The following is a 21,392-nucleotide window of genomic DNA, read 5'->3' as shown; positions in this document are numbered from 1 at the left end:
ATGATGTGGTGTTGCCATCATGCGATGTTCTTAGTTGAGATGACCACCTCTGAATGTGCTATTTGCTTGAGAATATTTGCACAAAAAAAAAGAGAGAGAGAGAGGTACAGTATTTGCTCACATTTTTCTATTAATATTTAAATAAATAAATAAATGATCTGTAGCCCTAAAAAATCCTGGTGATATTTCAGTATCTCAAAAGAGCAGAGTTTTACTAGAGGTTGGCTTGTACATTGCATTGTGACTGAAAATGGATGGACCATCCTCAAAGATCTCTGTCAATCAACAATAACTTCCTTACTTCACTCTGACTTTGACTGACAGTCTGTCCTCTTGGTGATTGACAGCTTTATTGTTTAGTCTCATCCATGAGGAGGATTAATGGTCCTGTGTGTCCCACATTAGAGTCTGTTGAAAGAGATGGAAATGGTCAGATCGAGTGGTGGAAATCATGGAGGCTTTCTACATTACCTCGAGCCAGGGGCGAACATTTCATCAAAATGTTGGGGGGGACAATAAACATAACAATTCTCAAGAGCAATTTTTGAAGGAGACACCAAGGTTTTTTTTTTTTTTATGTTGCCCCATTTGCATTTGTATTATTTTATTTCTTAAACAATTATTTTAAGAATATATCATTATATTATTTACAATACACATATTGGGCCATCAGAACATAAGCCATTCTGGCATGCCATTTGTAAATAGACCCCCTTTTAAAACAGAAAAAGCAAAGTCTGTGAAATGTACTGAAATTTAAAAACACCAAAGTGTCTGAAAATTGCCTTTTATTTAAGGAAGATTTCTGGATCACATCTTTTAGCAACCTTACACTCATTATGCACAATAAACAGAAAAAAGATTTTATGAGCATCTCATTAACTGTTTACTCATTGTTCAGTCATCTATGTTCAAGGCAGTTGAATAACATAATATTTGAAGAGCATCAAATCATTAACACAAATGAAAAATCTGAATAATCAGAATATTTCTCTCTGTGTAGAAGCAGCAAAGATGGCATCCATTTCAGCAATATCACACAAGCTGTGTGTTGTTGAAATAATATTGCTTTTATATAACAGATCAACAAACACGTAAATAACAATAAATAACTTACATTTGGGACATAAATTGGCCAATTAGTTGGTGCGTTTTCTTCTACACCAGCGAAAAAATAACGCATCAAGCACAACTCTCTAGGCTGCTCTCTTTGTCTAGTTTTTGACTAGTGGTGATTCGTTTCTAAACAAATCTTTTAAGTGAACAACATGTTCCTGTTCACTTACATTGTTGCTGTTGTGAACAAATTACTAAATTTTAGGCATGAAACTCTGCATGGAACACGCTGACAGGTTCTTTGAATTTGTTATCTGTTAGTGAGCTTGCTCACATGTGATATGTTAAGCCAATTGGCTCACATGAGTCGTTTGACATTTAATCAGGCAGAAAGTCAACTTGTGTACTTTCTCTCTCTTTCAGACTTGTTAATTTGCTCAGTTTTCCAAATAAGCCATTTTTCTCTACAAAACCATCCTCCTCCCCAGCTGCACTGGTCTAGATCTGCTACATGGGGTTTGTTTGTATGTCAAATTGTGCAGCAGCAGCAGCAGTATGTTCACATGCTTAAGTCAGCATGTCTGTGTATACTCTACCAAAGCAAGTATTCGTACTTCCTCTGCAGCAGCAGCCACAGTGTAGCAGATCTAGTCAGTCAAGACCATCAATATGCTAAATATTTCTGAGAATTGTCATGACTGAACTCAGGTTTGTTTAATGAATTAGTCAAATATTCATTGACTAAATAACATTAAAGATGATAATTTTACTGACATAAAGGTGTAATCTCCAGAAATGGTCACTAAACGAATATTTTTGGTGAACAGACTCGAATCATTGAGATTAATCAAAATCCCCACCGCTATTTAGGAAGCTTTGAACACAGACAAGTGGAGCGATACAAATAGTGAAGCATCCAATGCTGTTATACTGAATATTAGCACTCTTGGGACACAAGATCAAATTTGAGGACCAGAACTAACTGTTGTGTATTGTAGTTTACCTGCATTATAGAAGCACTACTGTTTAGGACTCTTTGAGCTGGCAACTCCACAGTTTAGTCACCGTGAAATCTTCCATCTTAGTTTTGGGTCATTGCTGAAGTTTCTTGGCTCTTAGAATGTATCGCCTTTGCCAATAAATGCACTCTTATGTCAAAGCATGCTGGTTCATATCTGAATGATCTATGTCTGCTTACAGGGTTCCATGACTGTTTCAATATTGACACCAGCAACCACAGGATCATAAAGGGCCCCAGGCAGACACAGTTTGGCTACACTGTCCAACAACACATGGCAGGGGGACAGAAGTGGTAAGATGTACTTGTTTACTACTTCCCATACCTCTTTATTTCCTTCATTACAGATGAAGGAAAAAGTAGCATCACACTTTCTGTGTTTTCACTCCTTTATATGAAGTCAGTTTGGTTTTGGGCTCGAAGCTGTCAAAATCATATTGGTATTACAAAAAACAAACAAACAAACAAACAAAACAAAAAAACCCTGGCTGCCCAATTGTTTAACTGAGGGGACAACGATTAAAAAATCTGAGTAGTGAATTGGTGTTTCAATGCGTCTATCAATGCTACTTTCTCAAACTAGAAGAGGATCTCATTGACAGAGATAGTGATACAGTTTTCTCACAAGTAAATTTAGATCTCTTGTAAAAAGAAGATCCGCCTACGATGCCTTTATGGGTTATGGGAGTTTTGAAGGAGTTTAATATTTGTCGTCCATCATTGTGACATCATAATTGCTTGTTGCTTTTGGCAAAATGATGAAGGGGCTCAACTCAGATTCAGCTCTGGCATTCCATTATGTCTGCTTGGCCAAAGCTCACCTGAAACCCTGCCCAGAGTTTTATTTGTGTTACTGTGACAGTATGAGTATTGTGGAAGCAAAGAAAAACTCAGAAGCAAGTTGCACAATGTCTCATTCACCTCTTTATATCATTCAAACAAAGTTAATGAGCAACTCATCTTTGCCAGCTTTAAGAATGCAAGATAAACTCATCTGTTCCTCTCTGTAATGAGGATATTTACTAAATTGCACCAAAGATTATGAAAATTGAAATATTTTCCATTTAACCTTGCCTAAATAGTTTAATAGCTGAGTCTGTAGTTTAAATGTGAGCATGGTTGTCAGTTTAGCTGTACTGATGTGGGGCAATATCAACAAAGGCTTTCTCAAGTGAACGGCTACCAAACAGACCCCTCTCTGTCTCTGCCCCATTCACACTGCATCTGGAAACCATTAAAAGGCCAAGGACATTTTCAGTGTGACAAGTATGCTTGGCTCTTGTCATTGTGTGTGTTTACATATCTCTTTTATCATATTCTGGTATTTTTTGGGAGATGTTTGTTGTGAATGAATGATTCACAAACAGCTCTTACGCAACACACAGTACATAAAAACCTACAGTATATACTCAGATAAAGAGGCACATACAGTATATAAAGACAAGAGATATTGATTGAAAGGTCATTTAACTGTCAAACTAAATGTACTCATTATAGAGGATTCTTTTTAACCTCATTTTATGTTTATTCCTGTGTGCTCCAAACAGTTAATGACATGAAAGCTAACACTAACTCATGTGTTTGTGTTTGTGTGTGTGTGTGTGTTCAAGAGAGTGAGAGAGAGAGAGCATTTGGGTGCTTGTGTTGTGTTTGTACTAGCATGGCTCTAGGCCAGGAGTTCTCAACTCGGGCGGTATGGCCCCTCAAGGGGGCGTTCAAAGGATGCCAGGGGGCGCTGAGAGCAAATTAGTAGAGTGGGGGGTGTTAGGTTACAAATGGGGGTGTTTATCAGTCATAATAATAAAATCTATCATCAAGTTCCTCTTTGCATTAAAACATTTATCTAGACTTGGATTATATCAGTTGGTTCTAAATTATACGGGTTGGTACACATTTGTAAGGCGGTTCATCTGATTTTGAAGTCTGAAATATCTGGTTTAGCAGTGTCAAATACATAGGTGGTGGCACAACCTCGGCTAAAGCTCAAGCTCTTAAACTCTCAGCTTTGCATGAATCAGTGAGAAACAAGGCACGAGAAGTAGAAACCATTTGAATTCAGCACAGAAATCACCACCCTTTAATTTACTATAGTAACACTAACTGTACTTTAGGCAGTTTAACTCTATTAAATTTGTCACATTAGGGGCATGAAGGAATATAATACATTTTTGTTACTTCTTTTATTTATTGTTTTACATGTGTTTAGAGTAGGTCTACAGTTTACAATTACAAAAATGCCATAGTTTGTTTTATTTAAATCATTTATGTACATAAATATTTTACATCCAACCAGGGTAGTGAGGAAGATCCATGCTTCCATGTGTTTACTATGTTCTTGTTACAAATACTACTGTTAAAATTATAAAAAATAAATAATTAAAGAAGAAATAAAAAATAAAAAAAATGGCAAATGTAAAATATATTAGCAATATAACTTATAATATATTATAATAAATTATTAGTTTCTGTCTTTGCATTTTCAGTTTACAGGCCCCAAATATCGCCCTCCATCTCCTTGAATTCCAGAAACGCAAGGTTTGGTTTCAAATTCATGACACGTAAGCCAGCTGAATTTATTGACAAAACTTTAAAATTATGCAATTTTCAATGCATCGAAGTTGCATAAAACAAATTATGTCACATAATTGCTCACTCATTTGAGTCCGTTCTTTACAATGATTTGGTCACACGTGAATTGGTTCACGATTCAGTCTGAATGACTCACGCTGCTGAATCATTTGGTGTGCACTATCACTTGTCAACAAGATCATGGAATATTTTATAACACAGCAAATAAAGATAACACTGGTTGCAGTGGATCTACAAACAATCAATGGAAACCAAACCTCCAAATACATCCTATCATTTGCCAGTGATGAAGACAGTCTTTATTAAGTTCAATACTTGTACATCTTGTGAACGACTTCAGCAGGTATATACATTTTCCAACCAAAAGAGTATCAAAACACATTAGCCTACACGAAAGCACTTAAAAAAGTAATATGGCATTACAATGTCTTTTGGATATGTATCATTACCTGGGAGCACTATGTTAATACAATGTTATATGAATGTGGTAATATAGCGAAGTACCATGGTATTTTTTTAATTACCTTGAAGCAACATGTAACTACAATAGTATATGAACATGGTAATTGTATTTCCCTATCTGTCACTCACATTAGGGGTCACTTGAGAGCCTGAGACGCCTCTGATCTTAGATAAAAGGCCAATGAGAATTGTCGAGTGGTATTTGCACGCCCCTCCCCTGAACATATGGGTATAAAGGAGGGGACGCTCCACACCACTGATTAGATTTTCTCTTTGGAGATGAACGGTCGATGGTTCAAACTGAGCAAGCGATCTCCATCCTTCACCTCTGCTGGATCCTTACGCCGCATTACAGCGGCTTTCTCCCCTTTCTGCACAGGTGCACTGCAGAGATCGCCCCTGGGTGCCTCAGTGATGAGGGTGCTGGCTGGTCCCAGGGTGAGTTCGACCTCTTATTCGGTGCCCGTGAAGGTGATGAGCTCTCGGCCGCAACATCGGAGAGTGGTGTCCTGTCTGACGCGAAAACCTCCGCTGGGCTTCCCCCTTTGGGCGTGGTCGCCCATTCACAGGCGGATGCATGCTTTCCCGGACCGCCGTGAGTGTCGGGCTGGAGTGGAACCCTCCGCTCTCCCCTGAACCCTCGCGGCTCGATGATTGGTGTCTGGGCTCACGCCGGTACTCACAGCTGCGCCCCGCCCCAGTGCCTTTCTTCCCAGAAGTGCACGAGGAGCTGACGAGTTAGTGGAAGGCACCTTTCACTGCCTGGTCCCGATCTTTCAGCTCCCCCGCTCTCTCGAAGGTGGCACGGCCAGTGGTTACTCATGATGCCCCAAGTGGATAATACGCTGGTGCCCGAAGCTTCCATCCAAGCCCTGTTGGTTCACATCGTCCCTGGTGGCCAGAGCCTATGTTGCTGCCGGACAAGCCGCCTCCACCCTATACGCCATGGCTCTCCTGCAAGTACACCAAGCCAAGGCACTGAAAGAACTGCATGAGGGTAGTTCTGCCCCGGGATAGATGCAGGAGCTGTGCTCAGTGACCAACCTTGCTCTCCGTGCAACGAAGGTCACAGCGTGGTCTCTCAGGCAGATGATACCCACTTTGTTGGTCCAGGAGCTCCATCTGTGGCTGAACCTGGTTGAGATGAGCAAGGCTGACAAGACACGCTTCCTGAACGCCCCCATTTCTCAGGCCGGCCTATTCGGCAACACCGTCAGGGACTTTGCCCAGCAGTTCTCGACAGTCAAGCAGCAGACGGAGGCCATTCAACACATCCTGCCCCGGCACGGCTCAAGATCCTGTACCCCATCTGCTCGTTGCCAAGGGCGTCTCCCTGAGGCCCCGCCCCGGCCTCGAGCCCCCTGCAGGAAGCAGACGCCACCCGTCTCACGGCCGGCCATGCTGAAGATTCTACGACCCTTACTTCATTGTACCCAAAAAGACATTGGGTTACGGCCAATCTTGGACCTGCGAGTTCTGAACCGGGGCCTTACACAGACTCCCGTTTAAGACGCTGAAGCAGAAACGTGTTCTGACGTGTCCGGCATCCAGATTGGCTTGCGGAGGTAAACCTGAAGGACAACAGGACGTGGAAGACCTCGGTGGCCTACTCGCTGCAAGTGGTAGACACCATCACTCAGGCTAGGGCCCCCTCTACGAGGCGCCTGTATGCCTTGAAGTGGCGTCTGTTCGCTGAGTGGTGTTCTTCTTGACACGAAGACCCCCAGAGGTGCACAGTCATTTCAGTGCTTTCCTTTCTGCAGGAGAGGTTATAGGGATGGCTGTCCCCCTCCACCTTGAAAATTTATGTAGCCGCCATAGCAGCTCACCACGATGCAGTGGACGGTAAGTCGTTAGGGAAGAATGACCTGATCATCAGGTTCCTTAGAGGTACCCTGAGGCTGAAACCTCCTAGGCCATGCCTGTTCCCCTCATGGGATATCTCCATTGTCCTCTCGGGCCTACGGAGAGCCCTGTTTGAGCCGCTAGAATCAGTCAAACTAAATGCCCTCTCCTTGAAGACGGCCCTCCTGATCGCGCTCACTTCCATGAAGAGGGTTGGGGACCTGCAAACGTTCTCTGATACCGACACCTGCCTGGAGTTCGGTCCAGCAGACTCTCACATCATCCTGAGACTCTGACCGGGCTACATGCCCAAGGTTCCTACAACCCCTTTCAGGGATCAGGTAGTGATCCAACCTTAGCATTGCTGTGTTCAGTGCGTGCTTTGTGCACATTTTTGGATCGCACACATAGCTTTAGACACTATGAGCAGCTCTTTGTCTGCTTTGGTGGACAGCAAAAAGGGAACGCTGTCTCCAAACAGAGGCTTGCCAATTGGATCATGGACGCCATTGTGTTGGCCTACCAGACCTAGGCCGTGCCCGCCCCCTTGCGGGTTCGAGCACACTCTACAAGGAGTGTGGCACTGGCCAATGGCACCTCTCTAGCAGACATCTGCAGAGCGGCGGGCTGGGCAACACCCAATACCTTCGCAAGATTTTACACTCTCCGGGTTGAGCTGGTCTCATCTTGTGTTTTGACAGGTCCGAACACATAGAATTTGGTAATACGGTACAGCTGGCCGGGTGTATCGCTTGCGCATAGAGTCTTTCCCCTCCCCTGAGGTGAAGACGTGCGCTCCACTCCCCCAGTCAATCCACAAGTCACGGACCCTGGGTGTCCTTCCTCCCTAGCCCTCTGGCTCCGAATTCAACGGAGCCAGAGCCAGCCAGACCCACAGCAGGTACCGACTTGCCTGTACTGGAACAGGTGACAGAGGGAACAGGAGTACCCTCTGTCCCCCGGTCGCTGTGTTTGTAGAGCTCCTCCCCATCAAGGCAGGACCTACCACTGCACCACTTCCATATGTGGCTGGTAAGACCATGTGACGTATTTGCCACATGTTAACCTCCCCTGCTGAGCAGGATGTGGTCTCCGCAGGGTCATTTCCCACTGAAAGAATAGGATTGGAAAAGAACACCTTCCCTGATGCGTGTTATAGTGTTAGATGGCCCCAGCCGCATCTAACAATCTATGGAGTGAAAACATAGAGAGAAAAGGCCGCGGCTGGCGTGGCCTGCTCCCATGCAAGTTACATTGCTTCCCTCCCTCAGGGATGTGGGGAACAATATGACGTCTTTTGGAGCGTTGGGTAATGTTACGTGCAGTTTGATGCACCTGCTAGTTTCGCACGCAGCAGCTTGCTTGCACCTGCATCAGCAACCCACGTAACATGGTTCAGTATTGTGCCTTTTTAGATAGGGACCCCTAGTGTCACAACAATATGACTTGTGGGATACCATGCAGTGTGCTCTGCTGTCTAATGCACATTATGGCAAACATTCATGTATTCCCTGCATACAGAAATTATGCATCATATTTACAGCACTGTAAACATACTGCATACGGTTTAAATGGTATTCTTTAGTAGTATGATTGTATACTGTTCCTCTTGGTCTCTTTTAACTTTTTTATATAACTTTCTGTCTCTTTCTTTTATGTCTGGTGTGCAATGAGGTTCCCAATGAGCATATCCATCACAGCAGTGTGCAGTGGAAATAGGTGTTATCTCACTGCAAGTTTCAGAGGCACAGAAGGGTTTTAGTGGTGAATGGAAATGGGGGAAAGGGGTTGGCAAAACACACATCAGCTGTGATTACTGAAACCAAAAAAATCCATGAATTTAAGGGGAGAATATAATCATAGCACTCTTGTTTTTCTCTCAGTCTTAACTATATGTAGAAATATGTATTATATTTCAGGTCAGTACAACAGGGCAGAATGTAACACTTTCAGTATACAATATGTGTTCCAAGACACACAGACATTGTCTTTCATATTTTGGAACCGTCCCAGAGGTCTACCAGATTTATTAGGAGATACATAATAGCAGGCTAGCAACTTTGAGATTATCAAGTAAAAGCATGATCCAAAATTTTTATAACTTTTTTTGCAAAGAGGTAAACCATATACTGTACTTAGCTTGTTACAATGCACTGTAAAAGCAGCCAAACAAGCATTTTAAATAAGTACTGTACAATTATTTTTAGCTTTGCCCATGTCACCAAGAGTGATAGTGTGTCCTCTTGTTTATGGAATAAAAAATTTCCATGGGTGATTAATCTTTTTGCTATTTCAGGAATCTGTTGTTCTGGTGTTCAGGACTATGGTGTTTGGACTTTTAGAGCTCTTTGAAGTAAGAAGAAGGCCTATGTATTTGTGACTGTTTAATATTGATATATTGAATATTGACAAACAGATGGTGTTTACTTGCTTTAGCAGCTATAAATTGTGTCCTCTGTGTATGTTTTTCTCTCATTACTTGGTCTCCCTTGTTTTGCCATTCAAATCATGTACTACCTTAATTTCAATGACATTACTTGGTTTACACATATATTTCTAAGAGAATAACATTTCTTTACATGAAATATATTTAAAACATGAATTACCTTCATAGGGGTGACTGTTTTCCTTTTTCGTCCCCTTTGAGAGTCGCTGTCACATGGTTTTGATAGAAACAGCTCAGCTGATTATAATGGGACCACTTTTCAGTTTTCAGAAATCTATTCAGTTCAATTAGATAATTTAGATCATTAGTTTTATGTCTTTTACACAAGCACATACAGGTATACAATTCGCAAACAAACACACAAACTTGTAGAGACATGGTCTGATGCATACACACCTTTATTCTTTTGTTTAGTTGCTGACTTTTTGTCATGTTGTTGTTCTTTTGTTGTGTTCAGTACACAAAAAAAAAAAAGTACACTATGTGGCCAAAAGTATGTAGACAAGCCCTTTTAATGAATGAGTTTGGTTACTCTGTTAATTCCAGTAAAGACTAATCAAAATGCTACTCCCTACAATGTCATTAGGGAATTGTGTGCTTCAACTTTGTGCCAAACAGTTTGGAGAGGGCCCTTTTTATTCCAGCATGACAATGCCCCTGTGCACAAAGCAACATGATCAGAAATGATTTACTGAGTCGGTGTGGAAGAACTTGAATGTCCTGAACAAAGCTTAGACCTCAATCCCACTGAACATCTTAGTTGTAAATTGGAACAGCAACAGTGAGCCAGGCCCAATCGCCCTACATCAGTGCCTGATCTCACTGATGCTCTCGTGTCTGAATGGGACAAAATCTTTGCAGTAATGTTACTATAAACAGTATAGTGGAAGTTTTGTCCTGGGTGGCCAGAGCTGACATTTTCACAACCACAGAATTGTTCAGATTGATCCCTTGGGATGAGGCAAATGTAGTCACGTGCACCCGCACACACATAAACACTTGACAAATATACACAGACTGTTTATTTTTCAGAAGTAGCAGATTGAATTCCTTGCAGAGTTTTGACCTTTGAGCCTGTGAGCTCTGAATTCCACAAGCAGCAGGAGGTTTAAAGTGCCCTTCAACTTTACGATGAAATTCAGCTGAAATATGGTCCAGGAACCCTCCACACTGGTGGTAACAGGAAAAACCATCTGTCTGTGTATGGACCAACTTCATGGTACACAAACTACAAATGATTAGATGAAACCGAAATTACCAATAATAACTTAATAAGTAATTTTACGTTTAGTTCTACATTTTATTATAATTAAATGTCAATTGCTATTCCATTATTGTAGGCTCCCATAATGCAGCAAAATCTGGTTATTTTCATATTTATTAAGTTTTTTTTTAATACTTTGTTGTGTTATGACAGAAAATTACCAAGCCTGCACAGATTTCACAGAAACATTCTCAACACAGGATTTTTAAATATGGTAAAATCCTGGCAATATATTGCAGTGTACTATGTGTCTGTGTTTGCATCTGATCAGTGCTCAGAATAGCAGAACAGATGTGTTTAATTTCTTGAAAATGCCACGTGAAATCTTCAAAACATGATGTACGGCATGTTCTTGTCAATTAATAACTCACTTTGTCATAGAGCATGATGTAAGGAGGACAGAGTATTTCTGCTGCACCTTTCTGACCCAACATATATGGATGTGATGAAATTCACACTTTAATAAATCTCAGCACCACGATATCATAAGCTAAGTCTTTTCTCTCTTTCCAAATGCAGAAATGATTTGCATATTAAGGACTGTACTATGTGCCTTTCCTCTTCTATTTTTACATAGTTTTGTGGCAGATGTAAAAGTTGTTTATTAGCAAGACTATTTCATTTAGTGCTATTAGCCTTTATACAGCCCTGCCACAGAGAAAAATCTTGACTCTAATGAGTCTGGGTCTGATTGTTAAAATTAAAATTAAACCATTAAATCATCACAGCAAAAGTAGTCTCCTTTCTCATGCTCATCTCTTTTCTCTTTCATCCCTTTTTCCATTTTTTTATTTAGGTTGCTGTGTCCTGAACTGCACTGTGTAAAATGCAGTGCCAGAAGCAGCTATAACACCAGTAATAATCACAATATTAATAGCAGTCAAACATGCACACAGTCTGAGCTCTTTCTGTGAAAATAACTTCTAGAGACTTTTAAAATAAGTGTTTATATGAACTAAATGCTTTAGCTTATTTCCTTATTTAACGCTCATCTCAGACAAATGTCAAATATCGAGCTTTTGCTTTTGCTTTATCACAGAAATAAATGTAATTTCCAATTTATGTAATGATAAATCTTGACACTGAATTTACCCATTGTGACTAACTAGTAGAACATGTGCTTAAATCTTACATTTAATTTCCTAATTCCATTGTAAATAGCCTGTAGGTGTCTTAAAATTAATAATAATGGCTAAGCAAAAAAAAATGTATTTGTTACTGTGTAAAGCATTAACCTTGATAACCTGTCAAATCAGCTTTAGATATGGTAATAATTGGTGTGTGTGTGTGTTTAAGCTTAGGCTCAAAATGATTAAACCAGTCTTGCTCTTAAAGTATGAGTTAATGGAACCTACTGTTTAAGATCAGTTAGTAGGCTACTACTTTGAGCTGTGAACTAACCTCTGAATTACCATACAGTACGTGAGAGCTTGTGCACTGCTCTTGAGAAAATGTAGCATTTAACAAGTGAACCACTCTTAAAAAAGGCAGACAGATAACTCATGCATCATAAAAAACTTTTCCTCTAGCCTTTTGCAATGAAAGGCCATTTGTTTCTCATGTTTAATGTAGTTTTACTGAGACTCCAGATGTCTTTATGGTACAATTTTTAAAAGGACCTCACCGTGAAATAATTAAGTAAACCTGAATGACGTTTTAGGCACAATCTTGGCCTTGCACTGGCATGTAAATGTGAAGTCAAGCAGGTTTTCTCTCTCCCTTAAGACCACTGTCAGCTTAAAAGAATTCTGTGTCCCTTGCATAAACAATTGAAAGTACACATGGTTTTGTTTTTCAGGATCCCTGTTTTTCCAGTGATCTGTGACTAGTTAAATGAGTCCTCTACGGGTTCTTAGTGAAAGTAAAGACTTTTAAAAGCTGCATGCTTCCAAAAGTCATGAGAAAATCGAACTGCTCCCTACAGTGCAGGCTGCTACTGCACCCAAATGATGTGCGTGTCCCTGATTGCTCTCTACAGAAGCAGTATTACATCTGAAGCCTGCCAGCATTAATGGAGCGATGTGTTTAGTTAGTCTGAGCCATAGGATACATGTGCACATATTTCAACACACACAAACAGTTCTCATCGGAGCCCCACATACCTAACCGCCCTGCATGCTTCCATTGATACATTACCTCAGACATCAACACTCAACTTAACCTGTCTAAACATTCCTTTTCCAATAGATTCCCCACATCTGCCATTTCTCATTCTTTCACTTCCTCTAACCTCCTTTAAATGTCCCAGTTTTCAGAGGGAGCTTAAACAAACAGACTTGTGACTGTTGTATTATTTACAGGGAAGTGGATTACACACCTGCTTTGTACTTACACTGTGTATTTTACTAGATTGTTGGTTGATGAATGTGGTAGGATGTCAAAGGTAGTATTTATAAGTTTGCATTTTGGATATTTCTAGGTTACTGGTAGGAGCCCCACTGGAAACTAATGGGCAGCATCAGACAGGAGACGTGTACAAATGTCCCTTAAGCAGAAGATCTGGTGGGCCCAGCTGCACCAAACTCAATCTTGGTATGGGGACTCATTGATTATAATTACTAGATGAATAACTGGCATAATTGCATTTGTAAATGCACTTTAAAATGAGCTGTTGTTCTTTACAAGCATCAAATAATTACTTCTCAAAGCTTCCATCATTACTTAAATAAGGTTGTAAATAAGGCTTAGATTTGCGGTTTGGGTAAAGTGTTACCAGGCAAGCCTTGTGAAAAGCAAAGGGGGGCATCACATTCATTCATTCAAAAGCTCCTCTGATCTTAATTTAATTTACATGTACACATCTAGGTTTTACACTATATAGAATGCAACATCTGTATTCTTTATGGTGTGCAGATACAGCCACTGTGACAGTTTTGATAATGTGTGATGCACACAGTTAACAGATGTAAATTGAAGATAAAGCCAGGAATGTCTAGACAGGATGAACAAATATGTTTACGGTTAGAGGAAGTCCCTGTGTAAAGTACATATGCCACATATGGACTGTGGTCACATTTAAACCTAAAACGGTTCAGAGCACAGCCTTTTGTCTCTTTTGCTTACATGTTTATAATTCCATAATTTTTTTCCCTTAAGGAAGGATATCTTTGACAAATGTCTCTGAACGAAAGGATAAGATGAGACTTGGAATGACCCTTTCTTCTAACCCTAAAGATAACAGCTTTGTGGTGAGTTAGAAAAATTATTTAATGTTTGGTCTTGTTAGAGATTCATAGTTTTTAATGCACATCTAGTGTAATTTTAAAGTCATCTAGTACTTTGAAATTTAAACATAACATACTAATATTGATAAGTGTTTAACACTTCCATTCACCTGTTGAAAGCTACGAAATCATACGTTTTGTGAAATGAGCCCACCAATATTTCAGTGATTAATTTATTAGTGGTGTGCTTGATTCTGTTTGTGATAATTCACAGGCTTGTGGACCTCTTTGGTCATACGAATGTGGCAGCTCATACTACAGTACTGGAATTTGCTCCAGAGTCAATGCCAGCTTCAAATTTTCCCGCACTATCGCTCCTGCTTTCCAAAGTAAGCATAATGCACCTGCACACAAGCATAAGGCAACTTGACTTAACTCGGACAGTTTGTCGTAGTGATGTTTTTGCAATATGTTTCCAATTTCCATCTTAACCATGGATTTTATTTTAATGCTGAATTTGGCCATGAAATTGTCTTGCTCTGCCATAGGCAATATAAGGTGGAATTAATCTTTTTAAAAAGAAAATGTCTTGGCTGCTCATAAATAAAAGTTTTTTGTGGTGAAAAAAAATCACAGACCTTGATTTTTAAATGTGTCACTAGAATTTGCTTCTGAACAAGATTATTACAGTACTTTAGTGGTTTTATCTGCCAAAGTCATTAAATAATATTTTTTCTGTATCAGGGTGTGAGACATACATGGACATAGTGATAGTCCTGGATGGTTCAAATTCAATATACCCCTGGAATGAAGTCCAAGATTTCCTCATCAACATCCTGCGGAAGTTTTACGTTGGACCAGGACAGATTCAGGTGTGTTCTGACTCTTACACAGAGCTTTCTGAAAAATTACTTTGTCATGTGAAGTGGATCATGTCATTGTCCCATTTGAAATATGCAGGTTGGAGTGGTGCAGTATGGAGAAAAAGTGGTGACTGAGTTTCACCTGAATGACTTTCGCTCTGTGGAGGACGTGGTCAAAGCAGCCCGTAAAATAGGCCAGCGAGGAGGAGAAGAAACCAACACTGCATTGGGAATCAGTATTGCACGGTACAACGCACACATATATGCACACCAGGGAGAATGACAGTTTGACTGTACATTAACCCACTTATTGCATGCCTACTCATTTACTTAAGAAACATTGATTTGAATTAAAATGACTGTATTAGCTTACTAAGACAGAACACATATATAAAAATGTAGGAAACATATTTTTCCTGGATGACCTGTCAGTTTTACAGTTCATTCATGACAATACATATAAAGATTTAACATGTATGTGGATATGACATATTAATAGGATAATGGTCTTGGCAGACTAGATCTGCTACACTGTTGCAGAGCAAAAATGGAGACTTGCTTCTGCTAGAACATACACTGACATGCTGCATAAAGCACTTATGACATGCTGCTGCACAATTAGACATAAAAACAATCCACAAACAAGCAGGGAAGCTGTACAAATGCATAACACAAAAAACAACACCCAAACGAGCAGATCTACCACCAAGATTTGTGTACTGCTGCTGATCCGAAGAGCCATGTGCACAGAGTGTATGCTAGCTAGGTGTGCCTTGGCCTACTTGGACAAACTGCATAACGCTAATGAACTAAATCTCTGTGTGTCTTGGCCGAATGGCCAAGACCTGACTAATAATGTGTATCTGGACCAGGAAAGTCCAGAGCTTATTTAACTTGTGACTTAGCCTAGGTATGTGTGGATTTATTTAAATTAATGACCTAAGATAGTGATGTTTGCCAGTGCCTGATTTGGCTATGGCTTACCTTGATAAAGACACACTTCTATGTGTCATTGCCAAAAGCAGACCTGGCTAGCTGATTGAAGAAAAAGCCCTAGGAAACCACCTGAGCAAATAGCATTTTTCAGAGATAAATCTGGCAGTGTGCTGCAGTAAAACCAGCTTACTTGCATACTGAACAAATTTAAATGTTATACAAAGAGAGAGAATGCTAGTTGATTGGCTACCTGATTTCAAGTCAAAGGAACATGTTAGCCAAATGGCTTGACATTACTCACCCTTATGCCGTCTCAAGCTTGTATGACTTTCTTTCTTTTGTGGAACCGAAATGAAGATACTTTCATAGATGTATAATGTTTTGGGGTCCAACGTTTTCAATCACCAAAAAAAAAAAAAAAAGAATATAAAGGCAGTAGAGAGTAGTCCATTCAACTCAAGGGGTTTAATCCATGTATTCTGGTGATACAATCACGTGTAAGTGAGCTGACTGGCTTGAATATAACTCGTTCAACTTGCGCCATTCAGAGTTTCATGCCTGAACAAGAAATGTTTCACTGCTGCCATGATTGATCAGAATAAAGAATTTAATTGATTTGGAAAAATCATCTAGCTTATACTATTTTAGCATCAAGTACAGTGACGTTCTACATCACATATATTTTTTCCAACAGAGCCCAGCAGTGACATTTACTAAGAATACATTATAATCCACAGCTCACAGGCCTTTAAACAGGGAGGTAGAAGAGGAGCAAAAAAGGTGATGATTGTCATTACCGATGGTGAATCACATGACAGTCCTGACCTGCAGCAGGTCATCGAGGACAGTGAGAAGGATGGCATCACCCGATATGCCATTGCTGTAAGTCCTGACTTCTTTACTTTAGTTATTTTTTCCCTGCTTTCTTTCTTTGGCACGTTCTTTAGTCTTCCATTGATTAGATTCCCAGTCTCATGCTGAGATGATGAGGCATGACCCATTTTAAAATGGGTATATTCACTTGGACTGGAAATTTTGAGGCCACATTTAGCTGCTGACACCAGTGAAATTGAGGACAAGGGCTAAATGCTCAAAGCCCTACTTATTGGGCTATATATTTAAAATGTGGATTTGTGTGGGCACTCAGGATGAATTAATCATGTTTTATGGTGGGATCTCTCTCGTGGCTGACTGATAGTTGGAGCCTTCTCACACAACAGGTACTGGGCTACTATAACCGCAGAGGCATCAACCCTGAAGCTTTCCTCAATGAGATCAAGTACATTGCCAGCGACCCCGATGATAAGCATTTTTTTAATGTGACAGATGAGGCAGCTTTGAAGGACATTGTGGATGCTCTGGGAGAGAGGATCTTCAGTTTAGAGGGTGGGAGATTTTACAACCACACAGCATTGCATCATATCCATAACAAAGCCAAAATCCTCAGCCTATAAATCATTTACATCATTGCACAGCACTACACTGTAAATCTCATTGGACCAAATCTTAAAATGTATACCATATCTCTTTGAAATATTCTCTGTGTCATGACTCTTGCTGAAGTATTGTATAAGACTGCAGAAATCTACTATGTTCCATTTGATAATGGGATGGTAGAGTCTTTTGCTGTCCTTTTTGTTTATTTTGTCTTTGTCCACAGGGACTAGCAAGAATGGGACAGCATTTGGTCTCCAGATGGCTCAGGCTGGCTTCTCTACGCACATAGTGGAGGTAAGTCTGTCTGCTTCGTTCCTCAGATGCGCAGAGCCATTTATCCATGTCTTCTTTTTCAGTGGAAGAAAAAATGGTTGGTGAGATTAGATAAAGAAATACTTTGTGTGAACCAAAGTTCAGCCTTCTCTAGGCCTTTTTATTTGGCTTACTTTCTTTGAACTGAAAACTTGTCTTTCCTTCTTTCTCTCTCCTTAAATATTCTTATGTTCTTCTCTTTCTGGCGGTCATCTATATATGTCGATGTCAGTAATATGATACACCAAAAATGTTGCACTTTTACAATGGTGAGAAGAGCCCTCCCTGATAATTCAAACAAGACTCGTTCTGATATTCTTTCCAAAGAAATAAATATAAGTCCCAGGTTTTCTCAGGAAAGGGATTATTTTGGTTAGAAGTGTGGAGGAGATGAACTTCAGGGAAGAAGGAAAATCTATTTTGTTCATTTCTGTTTTGAGCCTAGAACTGATATCAAAGTGAGGCTGCCAGAGCTGGCTTGTCCTCCAGTACAGACTCATTGTAACTTATACTCCTGTACTGTACCTGCTGTTCTGGCAGGCCATCTGCCACACTCTGTCCAAATCTCAGCCCAAAGTGTACCTGGTGGGTCTATATCCATCCAAGACTTGCTCCAAACTGTAACGCTAATCATAATGGTCCAGGCTGCACATAAATATACAGTCTTTTACTTTTTTGTGTGGAAGATACAGATAGGAAAACTCCAGATGGCCAGTGGGACTGGAAATACAATCTATCAGGCCTCTGGATGCCTGGAACAGCATTTGCAACAAAATCAACTTGAGTGTTGAGAGGAGGGATAAATTGTTGGAAAAAAATTTTGCACTCTAGGAGAAAATCAAACCCTCCCTAAAAACAGATGGTATTTTTTAAAGCAGGATGCTTCCAGGTTTAAACGTGGCTTAAGGCACACATATTCAAATTTTACACTTTCTTTCATGCTCCTGAATTTTATTTACTTTAAGGAATAGTTAACCCAAAAATGCTAATTCTCTCATACTCACCCTTATGCCATCTCAAACTCATATGACATTCTATCTTTTGTGGAACTCAAACAAAGATCATTTTATAGATGTGTTTATATCCATACAATGCAAGTCATTAGGATCCAAACATTTTAAACTGCAAAAAGTACAAAAAGACAGCAGGTAGGAAAGGTAATCCTTTCGAATCAAATGGTTTAATCTATGTCTTCTAAAGCGAACGGTTTAAATCGGTTTTGTGTGAAAAGTACACCAAAATATAACTCCTTATTCATTATATTAGATAATGAGACCCCACTGACTCTAGAGAAAAAGTAATATGAGTTTGAGATGGCATAAAGGTGAATGTGTGTGAATTATCCTTTAATTTACAGAATACAGGTATCTTAATTTTTTGGCAGCTTTTGTCTGACACATAAACTACTTCCATTAAACTACACATTCAGTATATTACTTTTTTGGGTACGATGAAGTAAGGGATGAAGAAATCCTTCTTCATCTCGGCTGGAGGGACAGGCTCTATCACGTTTTAGAGTAGCAGAGTTGTAATCTCTGGCCGTAAGTTGCTGGCATTTTCGCCGCATATTGAAGTGGAGTGAATACCGTTGAAACGAGGCAGGAGCCTGGCGAATTGAATCGCGTAGACGTGTCGGATGTTCCTGGCCAGCCAACACAACAGGTTGGATAGCGAAAGCCATGCATCCAATCTCCGTGCGAGGGGCACTAGAGGAACGACTGTTTTTGACATACCGGGTGGGGCTTCGCAGTGGGGGGAGCAGGTAATAACGCGTCGGGAGGCAAGAATGCCTCCCGAGGCTTCGCTACTGTGAAAAGACCAAAGCACTTACCTTGCTCCGCGCACCCGGCAGGGGGCGGGTTAGAGACTGAGGCGGATGTCCTGTAGAGATGTCTTCGGAACTCGTCAGCACCGGCCTGCCTGGGATGGGTATTCGTGGGTCCGGAGGCGAGGTAACGGCGTCCAGGGAACCAGGACTGTAGGATTTTGGTGCCGGGGCACCATGAGAACGGCACACACCGAGAACGGCTAGATGACCCAGGGCGTGAGTAAATCGCTCTTTTATTGACAGTGTGGTTACTGTTAAAAGTTCAAAAGAAAATAAGGAAAATAAGGATTTTTCTCCCGGCCCTCCACCGGAGGGCGGAGTGGTCTTGATACCAGCTCCTGAGCGAACATCTGACTGCCCGAGTCTTCTGACTCAGGAGCACTTAGGAGCTTTTCGGGTCCTAGAGGGGGTCCGGTAGACGGAGGCGTAAGACACCTGCGGGGCACTCGACGCTGGGGTTTTTGGTGGAGATGCCTGTTGCTTGGACGCAGGGGGACGCCCTTGGCAGGCAGAAGGGGGCGGACTGTGCTGGGGTTGTGGCGCGGCTTGATGTGCGAAATCGCTTCCATCTGCCTCTTTACCGCCGAAAACTGCTGGGCGAAGTCATCAACAGTGTCGTCGAAGAGGCCAAGCTGGGAGATGGGGGCATTGAGAAAACGGGCCTTGTCAACATCGCGCTTCTCGACCATGTTCAGCCAGAGGTTGTGTTCCTGGACCACGAGGGTGGCCATCGCCCGCCCGAGTGCCTGTATTGTGACCTTCGTGGCTCTGAGAGCGAGGTCGGAGGACATGCAAATTCTGTCTACCAATTTCTCATTGGCCTTTTCTCAAATCCAGAGGTATGTGAGGCTCTCAAGAAAGACCCCTTGTGTCACTACATTCGACACAACGTCGAGTGAGTGACAGAAGGGGAATTTAAGTTCTTATTTGCCGCTGAAAATATACTCACCATGATTTCATGCACGCCAACAAAGACTCAAGTAGTATCATGCTCGTGAAGTATTTCAGAGTAAACATAGATTTAATATCCCATATGAGGACAGAGAATGTAGGATTAGCAGGGACATTCCTCATGGGTTTTAACAAAATAGGTAAATGAGAAAAACATGTCCAAACATGTCAAAAAAGATTTGTGAAAGTCCTTGGGGTGATATTACAATTCGTCATGGTGTCATCATATTGTTCAGAAGGGAACGGTAAAGCACTGCAGGACCTGGTAGCCCTCAGGTTCAGAGGTAGCCCTGCTTTTTGACTCCATGTTGGTCCCTTAGCTGGTCTCCTGCATGCTCTAGTGAAGCCGGGTTCACTCAAAAAGATAAGTTATGGTGGTTTTATGGCAGTGCCATAGGACCCAGGTGTTGCTCCTCAGTAATGCAGCCCGCAATAGTAAATTTACATTCATCTCCTTTCATTCTCTGGAAGCCAGGAGGTAGGAGAACCACAAAAGAACCGTAAGCGATAGTTGTCTCGAGGATGAGGTTTCACCACAAAGGCACACATTAACAGGGAGCTCTCTCTAAAACTCTAGCGGATTCATTCAAAGTGCATTTTGTTCTTTAATTAAAAACCACAAACTCTTGGTTATCATCTTTCCATTTGTTGATATTCTGAACTAAATCTGTTGCACTGTGTCACAAGAGTGTGTTCTCTGTGGGTTGCAAGTTCAGTTAGAATGTTCTCTCTGAGTGTGGATTGGTTGGAATTTTGTTGTTTGTTTATATGTAAGCAACTATCCAGGAATTTCAGTTCTCTCTAAACATGAGCTCGCAATCTATTTCTCTCTCTCCCACATCCCAACTACTGTAATTAACAAGCATTTTGTCCCTCCATAAATTACTGCAGAAGAAACTCAGCATGAGGAGATAAATTGTTTATATAGTTTCCATGGCAGTTGACAGCAACACACTCAGATAAATGTCCTGAGAAAATATAAAGGAGCTGGCTGGACACTGAAGCAGAATGAGAATGTGTGAATCTCTGTGAACTCCAAAAGTTCAAGAATGTTGCTGTGTACTATAACTGGACAATGTACAAAATCCTACAGAATTTCCTCTGATTATAAGATTTTTAGATGTAGTCTGATATTTACAAAGCAGATTACTTAAATAAATACACTAATAATTTATTGATTTGACTAATGCAGTGCCACTGGTGTAAAACACACACAACAAA

The 21,392-nt window shown here is 40.9% G+C and overlaps 1 protein-coding gene across 1 annotated transcript in view; it reads left to right on the top strand.

The window, feature by feature from the left end:
• Positions 1-21,392, top strand: part of LOC127662323 (integrin alpha-11-like) — a 70,213-nt gene that overhangs the window by 9,448 nt on the left and 39,373 nt on the right. Inside the window, exons 2-10 of the mRNA XM_052153451.1 lie at positions 2,257-2,368; positions 13,100-13,212; positions 13,777-13,868; positions 14,119-14,233; positions 14,589-14,716; positions 14,805-14,953; positions 16,381-16,525; positions 16,864-17,029; positions 17,304-17,374. Of these exons, the coding sequence (XP_052009411.1) occupies positions 2,257-2,368; positions 13,100-13,212; positions 13,777-13,868; positions 14,119-14,233; positions 14,589-14,716; positions 14,805-14,953; positions 16,381-16,525; positions 16,864-17,029; positions 17,304-17,374 (1,091 nt within the window). The remainder of the gene's footprint in view (positions 1-2,256; positions 2,369-13,099; positions 13,213-13,776; positions 13,869-14,118; positions 14,234-14,588; positions 14,717-14,804; positions 14,954-16,380; positions 16,526-16,863; positions 17,030-17,303; positions 17,375-21,392) is intronic.

Source organism: Xyrauchen texanus, chromosome 2 (genome assembly GCF_025860055.1).
Source record: "Xyrauchen texanus isolate HMW12.3.18 chromosome 2, RBS_HiC_50CHRs, whole genome shotgun sequence".
NCBI classification, from domain to species: domain Eukaryota; kingdom Metazoa; phylum Chordata; class Actinopteri; order Cypriniformes; family Catostomidae; genus Xyrauchen; species Xyrauchen texanus.
This window is presented reverse-complemented; position numbering and strand designations above follow the sequence as displayed.